A 25711-nucleotide genomic window follows, 5' to 3' on the forward strand; every position below is an offset into this window, starting at 1 on the left:
GGATGTGCGCAGAATGACATAATCTGTTCTGAGAATGTTACCTCTACTATACATAATAAGTCGATATTTTGGTCATTTTTCGTAAAAAATCCCTGTACCATAGCACAGGGAAATTTTCGAAAAATTGATGTGCGCAGAATGAAATAATCTGTTCAGAGCATGTTACCTCTATACATAATAAGTCGATATTTTGGTCATTTTTCGTAAAAAAATTTCGAAAAATGGATGTGCGCAGAATGACATAATCTGTTCTGAGCATGTTATCTCTATACATAATAAGTCGATATTTTGGTCATTTTTCGTAAAAAAATCCCTGTACGAAAAATTGATGTGCGCAGAATGACAACTGTTCTGAGCATGTTATCTCTAGGCCTATACAAAATAAGTCGATATTTTGGTCATTTTTCGTAAAAAATCCCTATAGCACGTGCACATGGACATTTTCGAAAAATGGATGTGCGCAGAATGAAATAATCTGTTCTGAGCATATTGTTATCTCTATACATAATAAGTCGATATTTTGGTCATTTTTCGTAAAAAATCCCTGTACTTTAGCACAGGGAAATTTTCGAAAAATGGATGTGCGCAGAATGACATAATCTGTTCTGAGCATGTTATCTCTATACATAGTAAGTCGATATTTTGGTCATTTTTCGTAAAAAAATCCCTGTACTATAGCATGTGTACAGGGAAATTTAAAAAAAATGGATGTGCGCAGAATGACATAATCTGTTCTGAGCATGTTAACTCTATATATAATAAGTCGATATTTTGGTCATTTTTCGTACAAAATCCCTGTACTATAGCACGTGCACAGGGATATTTTTGAAAAATAATTGTGCGCAGAATGACATAATCTGTTCTGAGCATGTTATCTCTAGGCCTATACATAATAAGTCGATATTTTGGTCATTTTTCGTAAAAAATCCCTGTACTATAGCACAGGGATATTTTTGAAAAATAATTGTGCGCAGAATGACATAATCTGTTCTGAGCATGTTATCTCTAGGCCTATACATAATAAGTCGATATTTTGGTCATTTTTCGTAAAAAATCCCTGTACTATAGCACAGGGAAATTTTCGAAAAATGGATGTGCGCAGAATGAAATAATCTGTTCTGAGCATATTGTTATCTCTATACATAATAAGTCGATATTTTGGTCATTTTTCGTTAAAAATCTCTGTACTATAGCACAGGGAAATTTTCGAAAAATGGATGTGCGCAGAATGCAATAATATGTTCTGAGCATGTTACCTCTATACATAATAAGTCGATAGTCATTTTTCGTAAAATATCCCTGTACTACAGCACAGGGAAATTTTCGAAAAATGGATGTGCGCAGAATGAAATAATCTGTTCTGAGCATGTTACCTCTATACATAATAAGTCGATATGTTGGTCATTTTTCGTAAAACATCCCTGTACTACAGCACAGGGAAATTTTCGAAAAATGGATGTGCGCAGAATGACATAATCTGTCCTGAGCATGATATCTCTATACATAATAAGTCGATATTTTGGTCATTTTTCGTAAAAAAATTCCTTGTGCTATAATAGTACAGGGATGTTTTACGAAAAATTACGAAAATATCGACTTATTGAATTATGTAGTGAAGTAACATGCGCAGAACAGATTACATGACTCTGCGCATCTCAATTTTACGAATCAATAAGAACAAACAAAAGGTACCCAATAATAGGAATGCAAAGTTTATTAAAGTTAAATTCAAAAACTACAGAACCAAATAATATTGTATTGTGAACCACAGTGAAAACAACGATGGGAAAATATTGGCTTCCAAACAACGATTTTGACCGGAACTTTTTTTGTTTAATAAGGTCTTAAAATTAATTGGAATATGTTACAAACTTATATGAGAAAGGTAAGCATTACAAAGCTGTTAATCGTTAATGTTATATTTGCTGGTAAAAACCGTGCAGTCAATGAAATAAATTAATGTTTTTTAATCTTTTTTTTTATTGCTTGCTTTGGAATAAAATGAAAAGGTAGATTAAGCGAAAACATTTTTTGAGGCAAAAATGTAAAGCGTACAATGTGATATATTGTGATAATAGAAATATAAAAATATGTGCGTGTGTATAATGAAACTAAAACAAAAATAAAGAGAGAATACCAAATAAAAAAGGTATAGAGACTTTATAGTTTACATTATAAAAGACAAAAAAAGTATTAAGTTTAATAAAATGTATATATTTAGTGTAAACTGTTATTTAAATGCAGAGAGATAGAAAAAAAAGAATTAGTAAAATTTGTAAATATAAGATATATGAAAATTAGATAGATGCGAGAAAAATAAGAATTAGTTGTTCTCGCTGCAATCATCACAGCCGCAACTCCGAGCATAGATATGTTTCTCTTCTCGTTCAGTTCCGTCATCACAAATCATCTTGACCTGAATCTCTGCTTCATCTTTGAATTGACAACATTTGCAGTCATCCACAACCTTCTTCAGATCATTACTATACTTGGCTGATGAATCGCATTGCCCTTTGCAATAGCTTTGGTCGATGGTAGAAGATTCACTTTTACAGTTTCCAATTCGCAGGAAATCAATATTTGTGATGTGTTTACAGTTTTCTGTAATATTGATCAAAATGATAACACGATTACGCACATTTATTATGCGTCACAATTAAATGTTTGTAGCGCAACATTAGGCTCAACCTCTACAGGGTGTTAACGAAAGTTTATAAAAACAGTAACAAATACTCTATATAATATAATATTCCATAAGTGAAAATATTTCCTCATTTATACACCAAAAGTAAAGCAGAAAAGGCAGAAAAGGCATAAAAGCGGGTTTTTGTTGCTTTAATTCACTTGGTGATTTTGTGTTGGCTTTTTAGACTGCTTTACTGATTTGTTTGCTATGGCTATTTGTGATTTTATAATGCTTTAAATTTACTGTATTTGCCATGGCAATTTATTTTTTATTTATTTGCGTTATACTGCTTTGAACCAATATTGACCCTTAGGCTATTGGCATGTGGATAATTGCATACGTACTGTAGTAAAAATCCTAAAATAACACAGCGTTTTAAAAATTTCATTGATGAATCATGGAAAGACGTTATAATCTTAAAAGAAGGAAAATTCAAAAACAAAACTCACTGGTTTGGCTTCCGTCACAATCTGGATCGGGAAAGCGACTGCTAATATTGTTATTACATGTTATTATGGTACAATTGTACTTCCTCAATTCACCATTGTTGAGGATGACCTCGTCTACCTCACAAGATACTGTATAAAACATTTGTATTAAATAATAAGTCATTTTATTCTGTCAAGGATTACATTTTTTAGGGTTTGTTTTTTCACATGACATGATTATTGATATATAATTATTTGATTTTATTATTTAAAAAATTCTAAGAAAATGTATATAATTATCTGTTTTTTAATCAATTTAATTATCTATTACCGTATCCGGACAATTACAGCCAAGAAAACTATCACCCGGACAACTACCCGTCTACGACCTCTAATCCCTAAATCAACTACCTTTCGGATAACCACACCTCTAGAAAAACTGTTTTTGGACTCAAATCAATTTATATTCTTATATTTTTATTATGATGTGTATGTTTTCTTATGTGTAATGTGATAGTGTACAGAAAACCAATTTCTGATAAGTTACATTAGACAAGTAAATGCTGTCGATAGCAGCACATTCATTAATTCATTTTCCCCACTACTTGGAAACAACTGTAGCCATCTCTCACTAATTGTTCAAACACATCGAATTACTCTATTATTACTTCAATGTTTCGTTTTCACACGGCTACGCGCATATCGATTGGCACATAGCAGCGTGGAGCGTCGTGAAAACGAAACAATTGGCGTTCGAGTTGATTTGCTGGCGCCGAACTAGAACCGGACGTGCCGGAACAGGTGTGAAAGACTTTAGAAAGCGTAGGTAATTGGTGAGTCATTAGGGAGCTTTCACAGGATCACGTTAACTTTAACGCTATTTTCCAACAGGCAACGCGCAAGCTCCGCCCATTTTGTAAACAAATCAATCTGCGTGTGCGCAGGAATTGCGTTAGTTACGTGCGTCAAAAACCTTATTTCTGAAAAATAGCGTCAATGAATTGATTTATATTTTTTTAATAGGAAGTAGTTGTCCTAAGTGGGTAGGTGTCCTATAGGTGTTAATTATCCGGGGGTAGTTGTCCGGGTGGTAGTTATCCGAGGGTAGTGGTAATTGTTCTAGACCCATCTATTATTGTAGCTGCTTAATGTTGACACACAGACATTGGTGTGAAAACCAAGAAGTCCTTGAACATATCTGGTTGTGAAATACTCGCAAATATGAGTGACTTAACAAGAGTGACTAAAGCTCTGTCTACACAATCAAACTTTATGTGACAAAACAAATATGGTGTGCCCATATATGGACATGATGATGTCATATCACTACAATATTTGGCCATATTACACTGTTTTTGTGTAGGTAGATCGGTTTAAAAAAAAGAAACTTACAACAGTCGACACACTGCCCAGTACTGTTCATAATGAATCCGTCTGGACAGTAACACCCTTCAAGTTCTGTCTTTTGGCAGACTTCTTGCTTACGTTTTTGCCATTCATCACAGCTTTGTATTGGACAACCATCATGACATGCCTTGTACTCCATTGGCGCTTCACATTTAGGATAGGCTACAGTATCATGAAAATATCTTAATTACTATATATAGGTCACAGTGTTTTATCATCTTGATATTTCAATTGATATTTATTGAATGTCGAGGCAATTTCCCTAAATGTGGCAAACCTGACACTAACCTGGTAAGTTTAAAACCACCTCATAACGTTGGCAATTTAAAATAACATAATTATTGTGTGTTTATTACTGCTTTCCACAATAAATACATTCTCTTCTCATATAACATTATGAATTATAAATTATTATCATTATTGTTATCATTGTCATTATTGTATCATCATTATTACTATTGTTGTTGGATTAGACTTATTTTTAATTAAAACAACTTACAGCAAATACCGACTGCTTTTCTCCATTCAATACACATTCCTCCATATTCACGACACCTTTCAGCATACGCAGCTATTGAATCACATGGACCATGCCCACATGAGGTATCATAGAGACATGAATTGTAATATTCCACAGGATTTACCAGGATTCCGCAGTCTGACAATGGCGGTTGATAAAATGCTGCGCAAACTTTTTCAGCGTCTGTGGTATCATCGCTGCAAGTAGGTTTGGGAGGCTTGGTGCAATTTGAGCCCTCCACAAGCCAACTAAATCCAAATTCGTCTGTGTTTTCCGTGATCGTGCCATTCGGCATTGTCAAGTCATCAGAAGGGTCAGAGTTACAGATTCCTGAAAACAATATTTTATAATGGTTTTAATAAAACATACAATAGGCGGAAATGTCGATTACTTGATTAAGAGGCGCCAAAAACAGAAAGCGATCAAGGACAGGTTCCAACTGGTGATGATGACAGCTCAATTCCATATTATAGAGTCTGCACAAACCGAAGTGCATAACTGTAGATATCCCAATAAAGTTATTTTTAACATAGTATGCAAGAACCAATTAAAGTCTTAAATATTTTTTTTTAATCATCTGTTTCCTCGTAATTGGCAAGATATTCCTGATTCCAGTCCATATATTATTTAGCTTTAGTCAATTTAAAAATTCTCTTCATTTAGCAATAAACAAACTTTAATAACTTGATGATTATTTGAAACTTTTTAAAATTGATATTCTATTTAATAATTGAAGAAATAATGATTTATTTTCAATTATTTTTGTCAATTAGTAGGCCTAGTAAACATTAAAAAATATTTAGTATAAAATGCTCTATTCACTTATAAACAGGGCCAAACAGGGCCTATCAGGTATTAAATATATAATTGTTTTGAGGATGATGGGGATTATGATTGGATGCTGTTTTCCTTCTGTAGTTGATTTAGCTTCTATATATAAATTTACGTAAGGGCAACATTCGGTAAATCGCAAGTAACTCAGTGGTATATGGTTGATACATACTTTCGGTACTGAACACCTAATGCAACCCTGTTTACTAATGAAGTTTAGTTATATAATAATTTATTGACAATTAAAACGAATTTAGGTTAAACGATTTGCCCCGACAAAGGATGTTTTCCGAACGTGGTATACACTGTCTAATGGTTGTCCATGCTGAAACATCCCGCACACCATCATACAATGATGCTTCGCATTTACATCTCCTTCTACACACTTTGTTTTTAATTGCAGAAAACAGGTTAAACAGCTCGAGTTAAAACATCATAATGTTGAAGACAAACCAACTTTATTAAAAAAGCACTATTTTAATAGATTTAATATACGTTTATACAAAAGTCTTGATTGGCGATGAATGTGACATTCCAATCTCTCTTCCAAGTGTCAATTTCTTCAGGCGTAATAAACTAGTGCCCAACCAAAACCAGTAAACTCATGTGCATTAGGCCTGCCAGTCCAAGTTTACAAATTCTCATTCCTGTCAAGCCGTAGTACTATTATTATAGCTTTCGCGTGATACAGTTTCCTAATTATTCTTGAATATAACTGCCTAAAGGCGCGGCGCGAAAAAACAAAAATAATACATACTTACCACAAAGACCTTCTGTTTGATTGAAGTATCGGCTTGAAGGTATCATTACATTGAATCCATTACTAACATAATCATACGTTAGCTCCAAGTGAATGGCCTCGATGGTTAAGTGAACCTGAATGAAACCTTTTGTTTGGATTGTGAATCCATGACCTTGGTACTTTGGAGGTACTGTCATCCAAGCGCCACCATCTATTGAGATCTGATTTTTTTTTAAATCCAAGAAAATTTTAATTGTAACTGCAAAAATTATAGAAATATTTGCACAGGTAATTACAATAATTTCATACAAAAACACATAAGAATAAAAATGACTTAGTAGTTACATCAACGCATGATCGGCAGCCAGTACCTTCAAACGGTATTTCCTGTAAATAATTCTGTCATGGTTTAATAATAAATTAGAAATTATAAAGTATATTTGAAGGTGTTCCATTGTTAAAATAGTATGTTCATAACTTTCAAGGTTTGTGTATACCGATGCCGTATCCCAGGTGTGGTGGGGTTAGACTGTACGTATTAGACTGAATCCACAGGGATATTAAAATTTAACACAAATAATAATTCCAGTCTTACTTGTCTTTGACTGGCAATTGTGACATTGTGATTGTTATAAACCGCAACAACATCGTACACGCAAGAAGTGGTTGGTGCATTTACACATTTCACATTCGTTGCATATATTTCAAAGTCATAGTTTGGTGAAGAGTGACGTGACAATACGTATGTACATTCTCCTTGGAAAGCAAAGTATTTCTCGTCGTATGTAAAATAATGTGGATCACCATATCCGGTACAAACACCTTGAAAAAAAATGGCATTTTAAAAATAAAAAAAGAATATAATATATGACTAAATATGTTATGTTTTAAAAGAAATATCATAGCATTTTATAAACACCATGTTTTTTTTAAAACTTGTATTTAATATTTCTGTGAATTTACTGAATGTGCATGGAGAATGAATAAAAGTGGGTTATACACACACGAATGAGAGACAGAAAAAATATAATTCTTCACACTCTTGGACCCTCTTAAAAAAAATGGTTATAGTTTCTGAAATGAAAAGACGAGGACTTTCGGGGTGGCGGGAGATAGTTATGGTACTATTCGATTTTCGTTTCAGAGGTGTCCATTATAGAAAACCGTCGGACGAGATAATGTAATGCAATTCCGGAAAAAGAAAATGGAACTTACAATCTTTGCATTGATCCCTATCAACACATTGTTCTCCGTCCCTGACCTTGTTGGATGGACAGTAGCAACCTGGTGAAATTCCAGTTTTACAATCCTCCACCAGTTTCCCTTTCAGATCGCCGCAAGTCCTCTCACATGTACCACACTCTCTCCATATTTGATCTCCACTGCATTTTCTGCTAGCTTTTTAGACAACAAAATTATCTTGTATAAAAATACATTTTCTTAAACTGAAAATCATATGTACACGTTTTAAAGAAGGGTAGGTGCTTAGGTGTAGGTTCTTACTGATGATGACAAATACTCCCTCTATTATTTGTTTTGCTTTTTGTACATGGGATGGAAATGGCATTCTTAATAGGCGATTTTTTAGTATCAGTGGTTAGAAAAAAAACAAACCAAAATGTTCAATATATTATTACTATAATTATAACGACAGGTAGGTTATTTTATGACAAGAAGCTTATCAATACAAACATTCAGTAATCTACTTACGACATAGTTCTGACGTCCGCCAATCATAGCATCTGTTATTGTTTGGATTGTTGTGACATTCATACATAAACTCTTGAAATTGTTCACATGCACAGGTATCTGCGACGTCATCAAATTTAGGATCTGCTTGTGTAACTTTTGACTTTTCAACACAATCGCAAATATATTGTTTACACTTTTCTACATACTTGTTGATATCAGCATAATGTTCACAACCAAATCTAGAACCCCTAAAAGTACAAAATAAACGGTAAATTTTTAAGCAAATTACATATACCATCTAGGTCTAACACTACCCACACTCGCAGTGATTGAAATATATATTTATACTGGTTGACCTCTTCAGTCAAAGACTGGTCTCCCAGAGGGCCCAGTTATGATCAGTGGCTGTGATGTACTACTACACCGGGGTAACCCCCTATTCGTCTCGAAAGATGTACTAGGTTCTTTAAAGTGCACACGAGGTAGATGTGTACACTGGACCTACGGTTTATAGTCCTTATCCGAGAAGACTCGTTCTACCACCAGAACCATGGAGTGAGTGAGCCGCGAACCCATGCCGATGTTATGGCTACGTAATTACGGTTCCACTGTCTTAACCGCTCGGCCACTCACTCACTAAAAAGAAAACCCCAAAACAGTAAGAAATTTTCTCCTGAAATGGCGACCAAAAATTGTTCAACCTAAATTCGTTTTAATTGTCAATAACTAATTATCTAACTCAACTTAATTAGTAAACAGGGTTGCATCAGGTACCGAAAGTATGAACCAACAAAAAAACAAGAGTAATATTATTTAGAGATACTTTGTTTGAAATGTGTTATTACGGTACTGTATCGTACTTGTTTGCTTATTGTTTACTTTAAAAATAAATAGTAAAGTTATGTTTGCGGTACACCATTATGATTCTAAAACAGGAACCTAAGTAAAGGTGAGACATTTTCAAGCCAACAGATTCTAATAAACATTTCCAGATTAATAAGATCATAAAATTACGATACAATTTGAAATTACCATTGGCGTAAGCGGTCACAAGTATTTTCAATGTCTGGATATTTAGTATCACAGGGTCTACAATCAAAGTCATCGCAAACACACGTAGACCTATCGTCTTCTTTAGTTGTAGTGACATAAGTATTTGAACCTTCTTTTATAAGTGTTCCACATTGACCTTCTAGTTTGCCTTCAAATGCATGCAACACTTTAATGCTTAGGTGTGTGCTGTCCTTTTTCAATTTCAATTCTATACCAATGCCTGAGTCAATGTCAACTAAATCTCCATTCTGCAAAGAAAAATAATCTATTACATATATTATGCATTTTTTAAATGGAGTCACTGGTTTTTATTTTATAATCAGTTAAAGAATTTCATAAAAACAGGGCCAAGTCAGACTGCAAAACTCTGCCGTCATAACTGCACAATACATTATGTACAGGTATATATGGTGACTAAGTTACCAAATGTTATATGTTTACAAGTTTTAGAGAAAGTCACGACCAAAATATTGCAGGAAAAAAAGAACTTTGGTGATGATGGTTAAATAAAAAAGATCCTGAAAATACACAAGGGTTATCGGCTTGATGTGGATAACCATTATAAAAACCATACAATGCTCACAGAAACTGGCATAAATCACAATACTAGTTTAAGCCCAAAGACTGATGGTACTGAATAATTTAATAAATTGCTAGCTTTAGTCATGTATATTACTTCAGTTCTAAGTACATTGAATTTAATCTACAGTATGACAATCTACTTCTTCAATTGAATTACCTTTCTTTACACCATTTTGTATACTGTTTGACTTCTCATAACTTATTGATTTAGAGTAGGTAACATATAAACATTTAGCAAGATATGTCTACGGATTAATGAATTATAGCTAACCTAAAGTTATGTAAATTTCTAGTAAAATAAAAAATTAAAAAACCAACCACTTTGATAGTTGCACCAATCTCTTTCTTCAACATCTGATTGAATGCTGAAAGCGAGGTTCTATTGTAGAGTACAGAGTTTATTCTGAACTTGTCATCCAGTATAACAATGGAATAAGTTTCAATATTCACCTCAACTTCAAATTTACAATGACAGCATGAATCATTATTTGTGGTTGGTCTGCGTACTAGAAAGAAAACAGTTTTTTTTCCTATTCATTCTTTCGGTGACAGATTTTGTATTAACCTAGAAGTACTAGTACTTAATTACCTAATAGTAATTTTCAAATATAACAAATGCTCGTAATCTAAAAAAAAAAAAACTACCTTTAACTTCAAATGACGAGTCTTCACCAACTTGTTTTGTAATGATGCTATCACAGACTTTGTTGACATATGTTGTTTTATCAAATAGATCAAAAGTGTCACAATAAAAGTTACAAACAAAATTTTTTGCAATTGGTGTTGTTGGCATTGTATTTGTACTTATGGTTGTTGGTACTTCAGTTGTACTTGTTGGAGTAGTTGTCGGTACTTCAGTTGTACTTGTTGGTGTAGTTGTTGGTACTTCAGTTGTACTTATTGGTATAGTTGTTGGTACTTCAGTTGTACCTATTGTTGTAGTTGTTGGTACTTCAGTTGTACCTATTGGTATAGTTGTTGGTACTTCAGTTGTACCTATTGTTGTAGTTGTTGGTACTTCAGTTGTACTTATTGGAGTAGTTGTTGGTACTTCAGTTGTACTTGTTGGAGTAGTCGTCGGTACTTCAGTTGTACTTGTTGGTGTAGTTGTTGGTACTTCATTTGTACTTGTTGGTGTAGTTGTTGGTACTTCAGTTGTACTTATTGGTGTAGTTGTTGGTACTTCGGTTGTACTTATTGGTGTAGTTGTTGGTACTTCAGTTGTACTTATTGGTGTAGTTGTTGGTACTTCAGTTGTACTTATTTGTGTAGTTGTTGGTACTTCGGTTGTACTTATTGGTGTAGTTGTTGGTACTTCAGTTGTACCTATTGGTGTAGTTGTTGGTACTTCAGTTGTACTTATTGGTGTAGTTGTTGGTACTTCAGTTGTACTTATTTGTGTAGTTGTTGGTACTTCGGTTGTACTTATTGGTGTAGTTGTTGGTACTTCAGTTGTACCTATTGGTGTAGTTGTTGGTACTTCAGTTGTACTTATTGGTGTAGTTGTTGGTACTTCAGTTGTACTAGTTGGTGTAGTTGTTGGTACTTCAGTTGTACTTGTTGTTGTAGTTGTTGGTACTTCAGTTGTACCTATTGGTGTAGTTGTTGGTACTTCATTTGTACTTGTTGGTGTAGTTGTTGGTACTTCAGTTGTACTTATTGGTGTAGTTGTTGGTACTTCAGTTGTTGTAGCTGTTGTATTACATATACAACACACTCTAACCTCATAATTATAACATATTGGTGGTGGTCGAGGTGGGCTTTTACATTCCAATCCGTAATTAGTATCACAAGTTACTTGTTGGCCAGTTTGACTATACAGGATATTAGTTCCTCTTGTTCTACATTCGATTTTCGAAGGATCGACACATACACCATACATTTTACTTAGTAGTTCCAATCTCTCCAAGTCATTCCAATTGCCTGGCTCAGGTTTCATACTGTCCATCCAATCGCTCCAGCAACAATCTGTGGGGGGTTATGTGAAAAGAAAAACATTTAGGTAGATTAAATTATGTGTAAACACACCTATAGACATCAGAAATTAAGAAAAAAAGGTGGTTTCCAATCTCTCCAAGTTATTCCAATTGGGCCTAGGTTTTGTTCTGTCCATCCAATCACTCATTTAAGAAACACGCTACTGTACAGTAGAACCATAGTTAACTTTATGTACTATTGTATAAATTCCTTAATTTAAGATGTTGATATAACGATTTATAATACAATTAGTTTATTTACCTATTGGTGTAGTTGTTGGTACTTCAGTTGTACTTATTGGTGTAGTTGTTGGTACTTCAGTTGTACTTATTGGAGTAGTTGTTGGTGCTTCAGTTGTACTTGTTGGAGTTGTTGTTGGTGCTTCAGTTGTACCTATTGGTGTAGTTGTTGGTACTTCAGTTGTACTTATTGGTGTAGTTGTTGGTACTTCAGTTGTACTTATTGGAGTAGTTGTTGGTGCTTCAGTTGTACTTGTTGGAGTAGTTGTTGGTGCTTCAGTTGTACCTATGGGTGTAGTTGTTGGTACTTCAGTTGTACTTGTTGGAGTAGTCGTTGGTACTTCAGTTGTACTTGTTGGTGTAGTTGTTGGTACTTCAGTTGTACTTGTTGGTGTAGTTGTTGGTACTTCAGTTGTACTTATTGGAGTAGTTGTTGGTGCTTCAGTTGTACTTATTGGAGTAGTTGTTTGTGCTTCAGTTGTACTTGTTGGTGTAGTTGTTTGTACTTCAGTTGTACTTATTGGTGTAGTTGTTGGTACTTCAGTTGTACCTATGATCAATTATAAGTATATAAAATACAATACAAGACTGTAAAATACAATAAAGTACAATAAAAGTATTGAAATAATGTTAAAAATCAAGAAAAATTTAATTATTATACTTTATCTACTACTAAATCACAGCTAATTGAATTATCAATGTTTATACCAAGATATTTGACATAGTTATTGAATTAAAAATAAGACCGTCTATTTCTATTTTGAAGTATTTTTCAAGCCAGAGAGATGTGTAAATAAAAGTACAAATGAATTTAGCTGATTATCGTTGTGTTGTACTTGTCGACATAAGAGTATTATAATGTAGTAATAAAACAAACAATTATTTCCACATCTATATGCAGCTGATGCTACACAATTACTTACTCGTTGGTCCTCGACAAACCGTTGAGCATTTATCTATAGGTACACACATATTAATTTTAGAATCTAAAACCAGATTCTCTTCACATTCACAGCCTTCAACACAACCTTCAATTTCACATTTTTGTGCGTTACAGTAGTTATCACATGTCCGTGGGCATGGTGAGGTACATGGTTGCCACTGACTACAGCCGTGACATTGCATAGCTAAGTTTGGAATAGAATAGTACCATAGATATTAGATGAAATAACTAAAGGTTGTTTTTGTTTTATGATTTTCTTAGTTTTAGTTATTATAAGTAAATCAACAAAACATTTGATAAATGTCCCTTTGAAAATGAAATTTATAAATATAGTTAAGAGTAAATGTGCGATCCAGATATTTTATTGTTTTAGTGTATTTTAATTTGTTTCATAATATTGTTCTCCGAGCCGTTACTACAGTATTTCATTTATGTTCACCTGATTATCGGTACTCTCTAATTGATAAATTTAGATTAAATTTATTGTCATATGTACTGTACATGTAAAAATTTAATATAATATTTTATGAAATAATATTTTGTAATACAACATCACATTTGTTTCACATGAATCATCTAGTATCATATACCATAACTTTATGGTACACACACCACATGTGACACAAATGAGAAGCTATTACCAATTATTCCTATGATACTACTTTTATACAAATAAAATAAGCAAAAAGCTAAATCAAAACGATAAAGTAAAACAGCCAGAAATAAATTGAAATAATAATAAATAAAAATAACGTAATGATTCTGCTTTATATTTCTATTAAGTACTTTAAAATAATTTCGTTTACGCTTACTACCCAGAATAAAATAACGTATAACAACTTACGGCAATGTTTGTCGGACCTCCATTTTACTTCAATACCATGTTGAGCACATGCATGCGCATATGCCTTAACTGCTGTACAAAAGCACTCACAATCACCACCGAAGTCACATTCACATGTATCTTTAACACATCTTTTGTAATAGGTTTCAAGTCCTACTACAGAATGACAAGGTTCGAATAAGTCTAATCGCATAATTGCACATTTCATTTCAGCCCAGGTTAATCTTTGTGGTATTTCCGAACATTTAGTGCTTTTTGCTTTGGTAACTGGACAAGTGTGTCGTGCTTTCCAACTATCAGCAAATTCGATGGCAGTAGCAACTGGCGGTCCACCAGAAGACGGTACAAAATCGTTTACTGGAGCACTATCAAAGTTGCCACACAGCCCGGTTACCTATGAATGAATTGTATACTATATATTTTATTTTTATTCACACTTTTGTGGTAGCTGTACTCCGTACATATAACATGATTATTCGTTGGTCTGGCATAAACATGCTGCTTTTGCTTATATAGAGTTAGACAATAAGTAAAATGAAACTTTACCTTTTTACTATGTATTGGATCAAGTTTTATATATATCAATGTACCTTTATCCCATTGCAAAGTAACTCCTTCTGGTATCGTAATATAGATATAGTTACCAACATCATGCATATGAAAATGAGAATCTTGAGACAACTCAACATTCTTTCCACGAATTAATTTTACCACCTCTTTATCAGTTTTAGAACCAATGGTAAACTCAATTGATTTTGTACATGTTACCCCAGTAGATCCACACATGATGCCTATAGTTTTGATAGAGAACTCAATCGGAGAGTCTTGAGTACTTTGTACCAAAGTATATTTGCAGTCTCCTTGAAATGCAAAATCTTTGCCATCAAATGAAGTATAGTGTGTTTGCCCATATGTAGTACAAATACCTGTAATACGAAAGTGATACTTACAAATTAGTTTAAAACTATTAAATATGATGCCACCATTCTTTGACTAAAATGCATATTTGAGTTCATTGATTTAGTTCATGTGGCCTATATTTACAGTATTTGAACAATAATAAAGAATCGAACGACTTTTGAATATCGTATTTGAGAATACACGGCGATACGTACCATGTATTACACCTAAATTAACGCGGTGGCTATTTCAACTGCAGAAATAATGTTGGTATACTTTTTACAGAGGTTAGAAACCAATATTGTTATTAATGATAAATTAAAAACCTTAAGTTACCTGGACATATGTTTTTTTCACACTTCCAGTGGCGTTGATTGCAGGTGCTGTAAGTAAATATTAATGAGTAAATAATAAATAAAGCAATATGAAATATAACTTTTCTAAATTATATACGACCACATCTGATTTTTAAAATGTATTTGATCGAACCAGAGACATAACATTTCAGATTTAACAATTATTGTAAGTTTTTCATTTTTGTGTGAATTGAAAGTGTACTTTAACATCATTTTGACAATGTAGTCAAAATGCGTACGCGACCAGATGATGTGCGCATTGTTTTTTTTTTATTTATTTTATGTTTCCCCAAAAAGTGCCTCTAATATATGGAAAATTTTCCACAATTCTTGCACTGATTAATATATTGAAAGGGGAAGATTTTTAAAATTAAATCAAGGCTATCAATAAGTATACGGATTGTGGATGGTACCGCTTTACTATCATTCGAGGAAGCCTTTCTGACAATCTAAAAATAGTCAAGCCTTTAGATGACGGGTGCTGATCGTGTCACAACCACAGAAAGCTCAGTTGTTGTTGTTTCATCCATAAAACAAATTTACCATTTATTACAGTCCAACATGAAAGACTCTGAGCTACTGTATTTTTTACCACCATGGGAACATGAACAATCTTCTTTTCTTACACATAGAGAACCTGAAAAACCAACACAAGTCACGTGACATATTATGAAAACTTGTTGTATGTATTGTTTGATTGTTAACGCAATTTAAATCGTCTTGTTTCCATGTAGTACTTTGACGCGTATGTTTTTCCACTGGTTTATAATTTATGAACATTGTGCTATCACTAAACGATCGACTCGCACATTTCAGTATCATTGAAGTCCCTTTAACCAATATTATATTCTCTAGCTATTTTGCCATAATGTAAACATTGTATTTATATTTTTATGTGAATTTTTAACTTTGAACAAACAAAAATAATTTCAAACCATGTACATATTTTACATTGACCTTGAATAAATAAATGAAATGAAATATAAAAAAATGTCATACCATCTAATATATATCCATCAACACACTGACATCCTGGTTCACAAATCTTGTTACTACAAGTGCTTTCCAATACATCTACATTGTCACATGTCAAAGGGCACGGGTTACCACACGCTACGTATTCCATGTTTTCTTTACACACTACATCGTCAGAGCATGGTTCTTTATTACATTGCCAAACACCATTAGAACATTGGCGACTAAAGTGGAAATGGTGAAATGTTATTAGTACGATTTTAAATCTGACTGATGTCAGATAATAATTTAATAAGCAGAAGACAAGAAAACATTTTAAATTTCCATTTTAAAGGAAATTCATGATGCTTATTCTGCTTTACAGCTGACAAAAAAATAAGTGAGGTTATTATCAATGTTTTGCCGAGGTTTACAGTTTATAGAAATGTTCAGGTTCAGGAGCTACAGTTAGGAAGAAAGTAATAAATGGCATACCAATTCTGACATCCTTGTCTAATACTTTCTCCTGGATTATAATACCGACCGTGATATGCACAAGAACAATCGCTGATTGGTATACAACGATCATCTTGGTTAATAACTTGACCACTTGGACAGCTACACCCTGGAACACATTCTTCCTCACAATGATATTTCGGACTGAGTGCAGCACAACTGGTATTACATGCTGAACCACATTCCTTGTATTCCTTATCTCCTTCACATTCAATTTCTGTGTATTCAAGCATTTGTCAAGGTCTGATTAACATGGATTTACTTTGTCACTTTGTTGAACTCGCTTGCGTTGGGTCTATGCCTTGCGTTGCGTCTCTAGAAAGCAGCCAAGCTTAATGGGTTTCTTGAATATTATGGTGTTGGTGGATGTTTTTACCTTCCCCATCTACTTCCAGGCCTACAATCTCGACTTTACTATTTAACATCACTTTAATTTATTACACATATTAGTATCTTACCACATTCAGTTATATTCGACCTCCAATTAATGGGTTTTCCCATCTTTGCGCATGCATCCGCGTATACTGCTAGACTGGTACAATACATGTCGTTGTTCTCAATTGTTTCATCGTTGGCGCATACGTCATATTTACAATCTTCAAAGTACTGGTCAACTTCAACAACATTGTGGCAAGCTGAAAGAAAGCACCATTCTCAAATAATATCAGGTAATAATAATAATAATAACAGGTCTGATATGAAGCAAAGTAGGTCTACAAATTATATTATTTAGCAAAGTTATCTATTTTAGAGATTTGTAAATTGTGAAACCTTTTAATTGTTTCTATCGGCATTTGTTTGAGTGTAATCCTGTGTGGACATGCTATGGTCTACCCAAGTTATCGTTTGCGTAACTTCAAAAAGACGCTTGAAAGTGTGGTTCATAAGAAACTGTGTGAGTGGCTGCTTCAGATATGTCTTAGGCTCCACGATATATTACTGAGCTTCTCAAGTTGGGAGCAGAAACACGCTCAACAACAAATACAACTTTGCTGTCAATCCCAACATCACGACTCTATGACGACATTATTGTGATAGATCCTTCTGAATTGCGGCCCCAAGTTATAGGATTTAGTACCATTTAGCATTCGAGACAGAATCTCCATTTTATTATTTAAGCAGAAACTGAAACAATCGATGCTATCTGCCCCGCCTTTTTGTTCATATACCTTTTAATTCTTTTATTGTTTGTTAGGCAGGATAGTTAGACGGTAACCTCATTATGACACTTAATATTAAATTGCTGGATTGTCTTGGTGATGCGATATTCCGTTTTAGACTTTTATTTTGTTCTGTTGTCAATTTGGTTATTTAGGTTATTTTCTGGTTTTGTTTTTTTCATTTTACCCCACTTCATTAAGCACATTAAGACGACGAAATTGCTTGTGAAACGCGCTATAGGCCTATAATATATTAACTTAGTTAAATCCGAGTTTAGAATGTTGTTCTTTTTTGTTAAAAATGAATCTCATTTTGGCATATTTGGATAAGAGAACTTACATAAATGACGTTTAAATAAACAAACTTCTTACCATCAAAAGGAGCCGATTTCAGAACTGAGCAACGCATTCGTGACAGCAGCTTTCTATCAGAGAAGATATCACACGGATTTTCCATAGTCGGATTGCCAGGAGAGTCTGGACAAGACCCTTCTAACATCCACTTGGCAGCAAAGCTGGACGCTTGGATTTCAGTATCACCAGCTTTTGTTCTGAAGTCATTCTGTGGGTTAAACAATATAATAATTATATCATAACCAGTAGTTTATACATTCGTTGCATTTTATTAGAAACTATTACTATGTACAAACTTTTAAACAGCATTTTATTAGAAACTACTTCGATGTACACATTTTTAAACTGCATTTCTTTAGAAACTACTTCAATATTCTAACGTTTAAACTTTATTTTATTAGTAACTACTTCGATGTACAAACTTTTAAACTGCATTATATTAGCAACTACTTCGATGTACACACTTTTAAACTGCATTTTATTAGAAACTACTTCGATGTACAAACTTTTCTTCAACTTTTATATAGTAATCATCTTTGTAAGAAACAAAATAAGCATTTCAAGTAGTAACTAGAAATAAATAATAAAAATGCAAAATATGATTAAATATTATATAAAAAATAATGATAAACGCATGGATAAAGTATTACTGATTGTATGTGATCAAATGTTCCACACAGACCACACGTTTTGAGTTCGCCAAAGAACCACGGTGGAGCTGTAACGTACACTCGAACAAATCCATCCCACCAAACGATCATACCATTTTCCAACGTGACCTATGAACAAATAAAGTAGAATTAAATTTTTTTTTCTTGTCTATCATTCACATTTTTACATGATCTCCGCCAAGTTCGCGTCTTGAATCATGTGGAACCAGAACAGTGTTTTATTTAAAGTCGGGAACATCATGAAGAGATAGAACAAGAAAGTTTTGCACTGCAAACGATGCGAGGGAAAAGCTGTCTGAACTGGTGACCTTTTGTAGATATCAACTCACGGAGATCAATCGGGCCATGTGAAAACACAGGAATAGGTAGTACATACACATTTCGCTACACATTATTTAAGGCAAACTGTATACTGTAACATAGCTACACTAAATGTATTATGATAATTTCTGTTCTGTATAATTTTCAGTTTCTGTACTTAACTTCCATAATAATAAATATAAGGTCTAATGTACATAGAAAACAATCCTATAGATATATCATATTTTCTATTTTATTATCAAAATGTATTTTAGCGCGTGTGACTGCGCTGGTTACAAACCGAGTGATTAAAGTTATACTAAGGAATGACGTAATGCATAAACGGGGATAAATGGGAAGAAATGTTCGTGCACGGGTGTTCATTACGATAAGGGTTATAGACCGGTGTAGAACTGCATGCTATTGTAAATAAAAGTACAAATGAATGGTTTTTTTTGTTATAAAAGATTGTTACCCTCTGGTATATTGATGATAACTTTTCGATAAAGACTCCAGCTGCTGAATGGGGCAACTGATCGACGTCTTCACCGTTAACTGATACAATGTAATTCTGTTGCAGTTTGACACGTGTTGTTCCAACATTTACTATTACGCTCCTTTAAGAATCAAACATGTTAGCTTAACAAAGGTGAAACAACTGACAAAAAGTGTAATACAAGTTAGGTGATATCAAGAAGACCACAAAGCTTGTACAGTAACGCTTGGTTCCCACTAGAGACGCAACGTAAGCGAGTCGACCAATCACAAGCGATGGATTATGCGAACAGTTGCTTTTCATTGGTCAACTCGCTGGCTTTGCGTCTACGTCCTCGCGTTGCGTCCTAGTGAGAACCAAGCATAACTGATTCAGGTGAAACTGTAGTTTATATATATGTTCAAACTGTTTTAAATTGTCTAACTAATCGCACCATTCCTTATGCAATAAACATATACAATACATTGACAATGACAAGTTTGGTTTGGTCCCACTGAATTCACCTATGGGCAGACATTTAAAACATTAAACTGAATAGCATGATCTCAACCAATAGGCCTACTTTCAAAGGTAAACGCATTCTAAAATGTTGTTCTTGTGTTAAATAAACAAGACTAATTTACATATTCCTACATAGTCCTACAAATTAGCCCTACTACTTAGGGGTTAGTAAATGTCTTTGTAAACGTACTTTGTACATGCGAAGCTGCTCTGCAATTTACACTTTTTGTTTTCCACTTGAATTGAATAATCTAGATTGTTATTATCATAATCACAGCTCTGTACAAGAACGTAGCTACAGTCACCAACAAAGTTGTAATGAAGACCGTCAAACGTTACGTAATGAGGATCACCAACCGCAGAGCATGTAGCCGGGCAGATCTCATCTGTACAAGACCAAGTGCCAACTGCCTTGCATTCGCTGAATATTTTTATTAAAAAAAACGTATTAATAGAATGACAAGAGTATACTTACAGTAGTATAATTATATCAAAAATACTATATAATATATATTATTTTGTCAAAACAAAATGAACTGACAACCGCAAAAAAACAAATATAAGTGTATCTCCTTCAATATGGTTACTTACCACGTATTGCACTCATCAGTTATAGTTGTTCCGACAGCGTATTCTCTCATCTGATGGATACATGGGCATTTGGTGGGCTCTATGCACCTGTTATTGTTAAGAACCATATTACTTGGGCAATGACATCCATCAACGCAATGATCATCTATACAATCAACAGTTGTATTTGTACAGGTCAAAGGGCAAGACGAACCACATTGCTTGTAGACCATATTGCCTGGACATTCCAAAGCTGTTAAAAACATAATTAGAAACCAATTATTTTCGGTTCCCTTTCATAATTAGCCTAAATTACTTAAAAAACGATTTTCACTTACGGCATCTATCTGGTGATCTCCACTCGAACTCAATTTTTTTGCGCGCGCATTCTCTTGCGTACGCTTCGTAAGAGTCACATGCGCAGTCGGATCTTGATGTATGACAGTTACATACATCTTCCTTACAAGCATCGTAATAAGGTTGAACGTTTACAACCTGAAAAAAATAAAGCAAACATTAAATTGTGTAAACTAAATAACTTTTTCCATTAGCGGCAAAAAAATAATGCAAGACATTTATTATCAGTAACAGAAACATATATTTAAATAATTGAAGTTTATAAAACTAATCGAAGCTGAACACCAACCAAGATAAGAATAGTCATAATTCTTAAGTAAATGATTTAGTGTGTTACCAAGTTCAGATTCAAGATTCAAGTTGTTTTTAATTTCATACGCATCCAACAGCTATTTTATAATTCATCTTGTTTATAAACGAAGTCTCATTTGAGGCTTGACTGGAGTCATGATTGAACCCTGAACCCTGGGATTGGAACCACAGTTCACATTTTGCTCTCAAGAACTGAGCCAAGTTTGGCAAAGTAAAAAATGAAAAAAAATGCAGAGCGACAGAAGGCGTGCTATATTTCAGTTCATATAATACGTATTTGTGACGTCACCGTTTTCTGTGTGCTGTAGGTATATAAACATTAATGCCCAGCAATTCAGACATTTAGGACGATAACAAAGATATATTGATCATTGATAAATGAAGATTAATAAAAACGGAAAAAGTAATGTTTTCACTTATAAAATGACAACATAAATGTTTAAGTTGAACCAAACATTCATTGGCTGGCAGCCAATTTGACTATTTTTTGCTTTAAATTACAGTTTTTTTCAGGTAAATTTCGATCCAATTTTGGTCAATGAGAATGACTATTATGGAACCTTAAAATGGCATAAAACAAAAAAAATGTTTTTTCAGGACGACAATATATCTTTAACAATTGTGAAAGCTATTTAAAAAAAAACAAAGTAAGTGTCTAAAACGATAACATAAATAATAATGTAATATACATCACGACAGTCACGAAACTCTTCCCCAGACGTCATTGCCTCACACTCTCTTTCTGAACGCTTGACGTCGATTGAAGACGATTTACAATATGAAGTTTGAATAACTGGATCACAATCTACAATAAAGAATGAACATATAGGCCTATACATTGCTTGCAAATGATTCATTGAATATTAAAGGTAAATGGAAATAAACTACGATTGATCAAAAGAAATATTAGTAGGCCGCAATCAACGCGGATAAATGCTGATGGATTATCTAACACTTGAAATAAAAAGTTCTGTGACATGCTAGCAATAGGACACCGAGTGTTGGGAGAAATTGTGTGTCGCATGTCAGGAAAATGATTTTAAATTAAAGCGTGTATAAGAATCTCTCCTACCTGAACAGGCAGCATTATTTTACAGTATAAACAGGGAAAGAGTGAAATTCATTTTCCCTGGTATAAAGAAATTAACGTTGACATGGAATAAGGAAAGAGTGAAGTGCTAACGGCAGTGCTGCTCCAGTCCGGCTCCGGCAAACAAAATGGCATCTCAACGTTTCGTTTTCACGACGTTCAACGCGGCTATTTTACTCGATGTGAGCATGGGAGTCGTGAACACGAAAAGTCGCTATTAATGGTACGCGCAATCCGATGCGAACCTGAACTGGAGCCGGACCGGAGCAGGTGTGATTTCTGAAAAAAGTTACATACCTCCCATATTCATGATATACTCTAATGCAAATGATATAGTAGATTGAGATACACTGCCATCTCTTAACGTGAAGTCATCATCAGGATTCCACGTGTAGGTTCCACAAAGACCTCTTGTGTTGGATAATAATGTGTCTTCAACAGAAATGTAGAATGCATCATGTCCATCCCATCGAATTTCAAAACCGTACACACTACGCACGATGATGTATCTAGAAACCATCTCAAACTCTAGGCCATCAAATGCTTTTGGGAGGCTCTGATTTTTTTGGTTTCTTAGAACCTCTGGGGAGCCTTGACTTCTTTGCAGAGTCACCTCAATACCGGATATGTATATTGACAGTGACCTGCTACATACCGTTTTAGAATTACAATCTTTTGCATTCTTAACGTGGATCTGGAAAAGCCTGTCTGAAACATCTTCAAGGAGAAGGTAGTGGCAGGAACCATGGAAGGTATAGATTCTGCCATCAAATGTTCGGTAGTGTGTGTGACTCCACGTAGTACAATAAACCTCTGAAGTATGGTATATATACATGTTTATAAACATACTATATGATACAGTAAATAAGAACTGAACCATGTTTTGGAGTTAAACCCAGGAAAAATAGTTTGAAATTACAGACGTTTCTCAAGTGCTGTTCCTTTGAAGAATCAGCGATTATATATACTTAATGTAAACAATAGATGTTTGGAATTTACCGGCCCTCCTCTGCATTGTGCCGCCAATGAGATCATCCAATTATCATTATTCGTAACGTTACATGGTAATACAAAACGATAGGCCTACCAAACCAATGGTTCCAAATTTCCCCCTAAAGCTGTGTCTACACTATTAAACTTATTGTGACAAAAACAACAGCAACATCAACAACAACAATAATAATTTAGAAAAACACAACGATCAGGTTTATCTAACTTTTAAATGGATATCGGCTATACGTACCCAACATTGACTTTGAATTGAATAAAACTTGGCGGTAACAGTGGGCATACACTCGATAAGCAAAATGGAAATAAATAATAGTAGCAGAAATGGTTAACCTCACTTACCAACGCAGTCAGGGACATCAGACGGCGGCGACCATGTTCCATTTGGCATACACTGGAAAGAATCACTTACTCCAGCTGGCAGAACGTATCCGGTATCGCAAATTATATCACAATATTGAACGTATTTCAATCTACGAAGACAATATTTATATCTTTACTTGCCTAGTACCTAATGATTGAAGAGTGATTTTATCACCTTCAAGAAAGAGTCTGTAGTGTACAAATACAATATTGCAATATTAAATCAAATATTTATTTCTATATATTTAGTATTTAATGTAGATATAATAAGGTGTAACACAGTTTGGACAGGGAAAGTACGGGGGACACAGTGCGAAGGAAATCGGACACAATACGAAAGAAATCGGACACAGTAGGCCTACAAAAGAAATCGGACATTTCATGCATTTGAGACCTTAGTACTTTCTATATTAGGATTAAAATAAGTGAAAAACACTTATATAATAATAAATAACCAGTTAATTAAAACCATATAAACTATTTAAAATATGTTTCATTGTTCGAAAACAATTGTTAAAATATAATATTTTCAAAGAATCTCTGTTGACGTTGAACAAGAAAAAAAATAGTAGAAAAGCACTGGCTAAAATTAACGGAATTAAATTTGGCTTAAAACATTAACGTTTTTCCATACGCCATTACTATCTTTCTACATAATAAAGGGTTTTAAAGTAAAACTGAATGTTCGAATTTAAACAGAAAACAAACACTTATTTTAAAAATTAATAGAATATAATAAAGTAACTTATAAAACTTACTTAGTGGTTTTACACTCAATCCTTCCATTCTCAGGAACTCTTAAATCGGAACACTGTGGTTGTGTTTGCAGAGTTGGTGTTTGCGCTAACAGTGGTGTTGTAACTTGCGCTAACAGCGGTGTTGTAACTTGCGCTAACATCGGTGTTGTAACTTTCGCTAACAGCGGTGGTGTAACTTGTGCAAACACCGTTTTCGTACACGATACCACAAAAAGGAGAAGTAAAACCCGCATTAGTCGCATTCTGAATGTTTTTGGAGACATATGTCTACTGACTCCAAAACTAAGTCGACTAAAGCAATACAGGTCTGTTGGCTTCTTTTATACACAACTTCACTTCCTTATTTGATCATTTTAATTGGAAATGACTTGGGATTATTATGCATGGAGAAAAAAGAAATTTTGTTTTTTCTGACAAAGGGCCGGTTATGTTTATAGATATGCTTTTGTGTTATATTACTGTAGTTTATTATGTTACACACAGTATTGTTTTATTTTAATTTGTGGAAATAAATTTAAGTTTAGCAATAATTTGAGGTAGGCCTATATTTTCGGCAAACGCGCCATATGTGAAATTTTTCATACGCTAATTTTTAAAAATCGTCTTAAATTCAACTTTTTAATGTTAGATAACCATTACCATACATGTTTGGCTTTGAATGTCACATTTGACCTCATAATCTGTATTACAAAGACAAGAAAATGACCGCTGTTTCCAAAATGTAATCGTGTTCACAAGTCACTGTTTTACAGTCTTTATAGTGTGTTACCTATAATTATGAAAGAAAATCAAGCTTTATCTATTCAGATTATATTTTTTTTGGCGGTACACCCTACACTATGCTGATGCATGATCAATCAATCAAACAAGTAGATAATGATCTCAACCCTACCTACTTCCCCTTACTAGAAAAGGTGCTAATGCAGAACTTAGTAACATAGTATGTTATTGTCCGAATATACATACGGTATTATAGATAAGATTATTATCAGTTGATACATCATAAAAAAACGTAGGCTGAAAGATCAGAACATATGGAGGAATGTTCAGCATATTTTTCCATGAATATAAACAATTATTAATTGTTCATAACTGAATGTG

General features: G+C 33.8%; 2 protein-coding genes across 2 annotated transcripts; both read right to left on the minus strand.

The window, feature by feature from the left end:
- Positions 1 to 1712: 1712 nt before the first annotated feature.
- LOC144839279 (uncharacterized) lies at positions 1713 to 17776 on the minus strand. Its single transcript, XM_078694595.1, has 21 exons — positions 17749 to 17776; positions 17129 to 17305; positions 16650 to 16887; positions 16200 to 16399; positions 15744 to 15837; positions 15181 to 15227; positions 14491 to 14870; positions 13945 to 14338; positions 13081 to 13284; positions 12180 to 12707; positions 10587 to 11909; positions 10260 to 10447; positions 9339 to 9607; positions 8325 to 8554; positions 7830 to 8012; positions 7210 to 7436; positions 6634 to 6835; positions 5021 to 5371; positions 4507 to 4683; positions 3136 to 3264; positions 1713 to 2601 (listed from the first exon to the last, which is right to left on the minus strand). Exons 1-21 carry the CDS (start codon positions 17774 to 17776, stop codon positions 2324 to 2326), a joined length of 5847 nt encoding a protein of 1948 aa, XP_078550721.1. The 3' UTR covers positions 1713 to 2323.
- A 341-nt stretch (positions 17777 to 18117) lies between these two features.
- Positions 18118 to 24852, minus strand: LOC144839280 (von Willebrand factor-like). The gene is made up of 10 exons (XM_078694596.1): positions 24611 to 24852; positions 23832 to 23962; positions 22779 to 23294; positions 22081 to 22196; positions 21061 to 21217; positions 20744 to 20975; positions 20343 to 20573; positions 19631 to 19772; positions 18835 to 18963; positions 18118 to 18392 (listed from the first exon to the last, which is right to left on the minus strand). Exons 1-10 carry the CDS (start codon positions 24850 to 24852, stop codon positions 18126 to 18128), a joined length of 2163 nt encoding a protein of 720 aa, XP_078550722.1. The 3' UTR covers positions 18118 to 18125.
- Between the last annotated feature and the right edge of the window lie 859 nt (positions 24853 to 25711).

Source organism: Antedon bifida, chromosome 4, assembly GCF_963402885.1.
Source record: "Antedon bifida chromosome 4, ecAntBifi1.1, whole genome shotgun sequence".
In the NCBI taxonomy this organism is placed as follows: Eukaryota; Metazoa; Echinodermata; class Crinoidea; order Comatulida; family Antedonidae; genus Antedon; species Antedon bifida.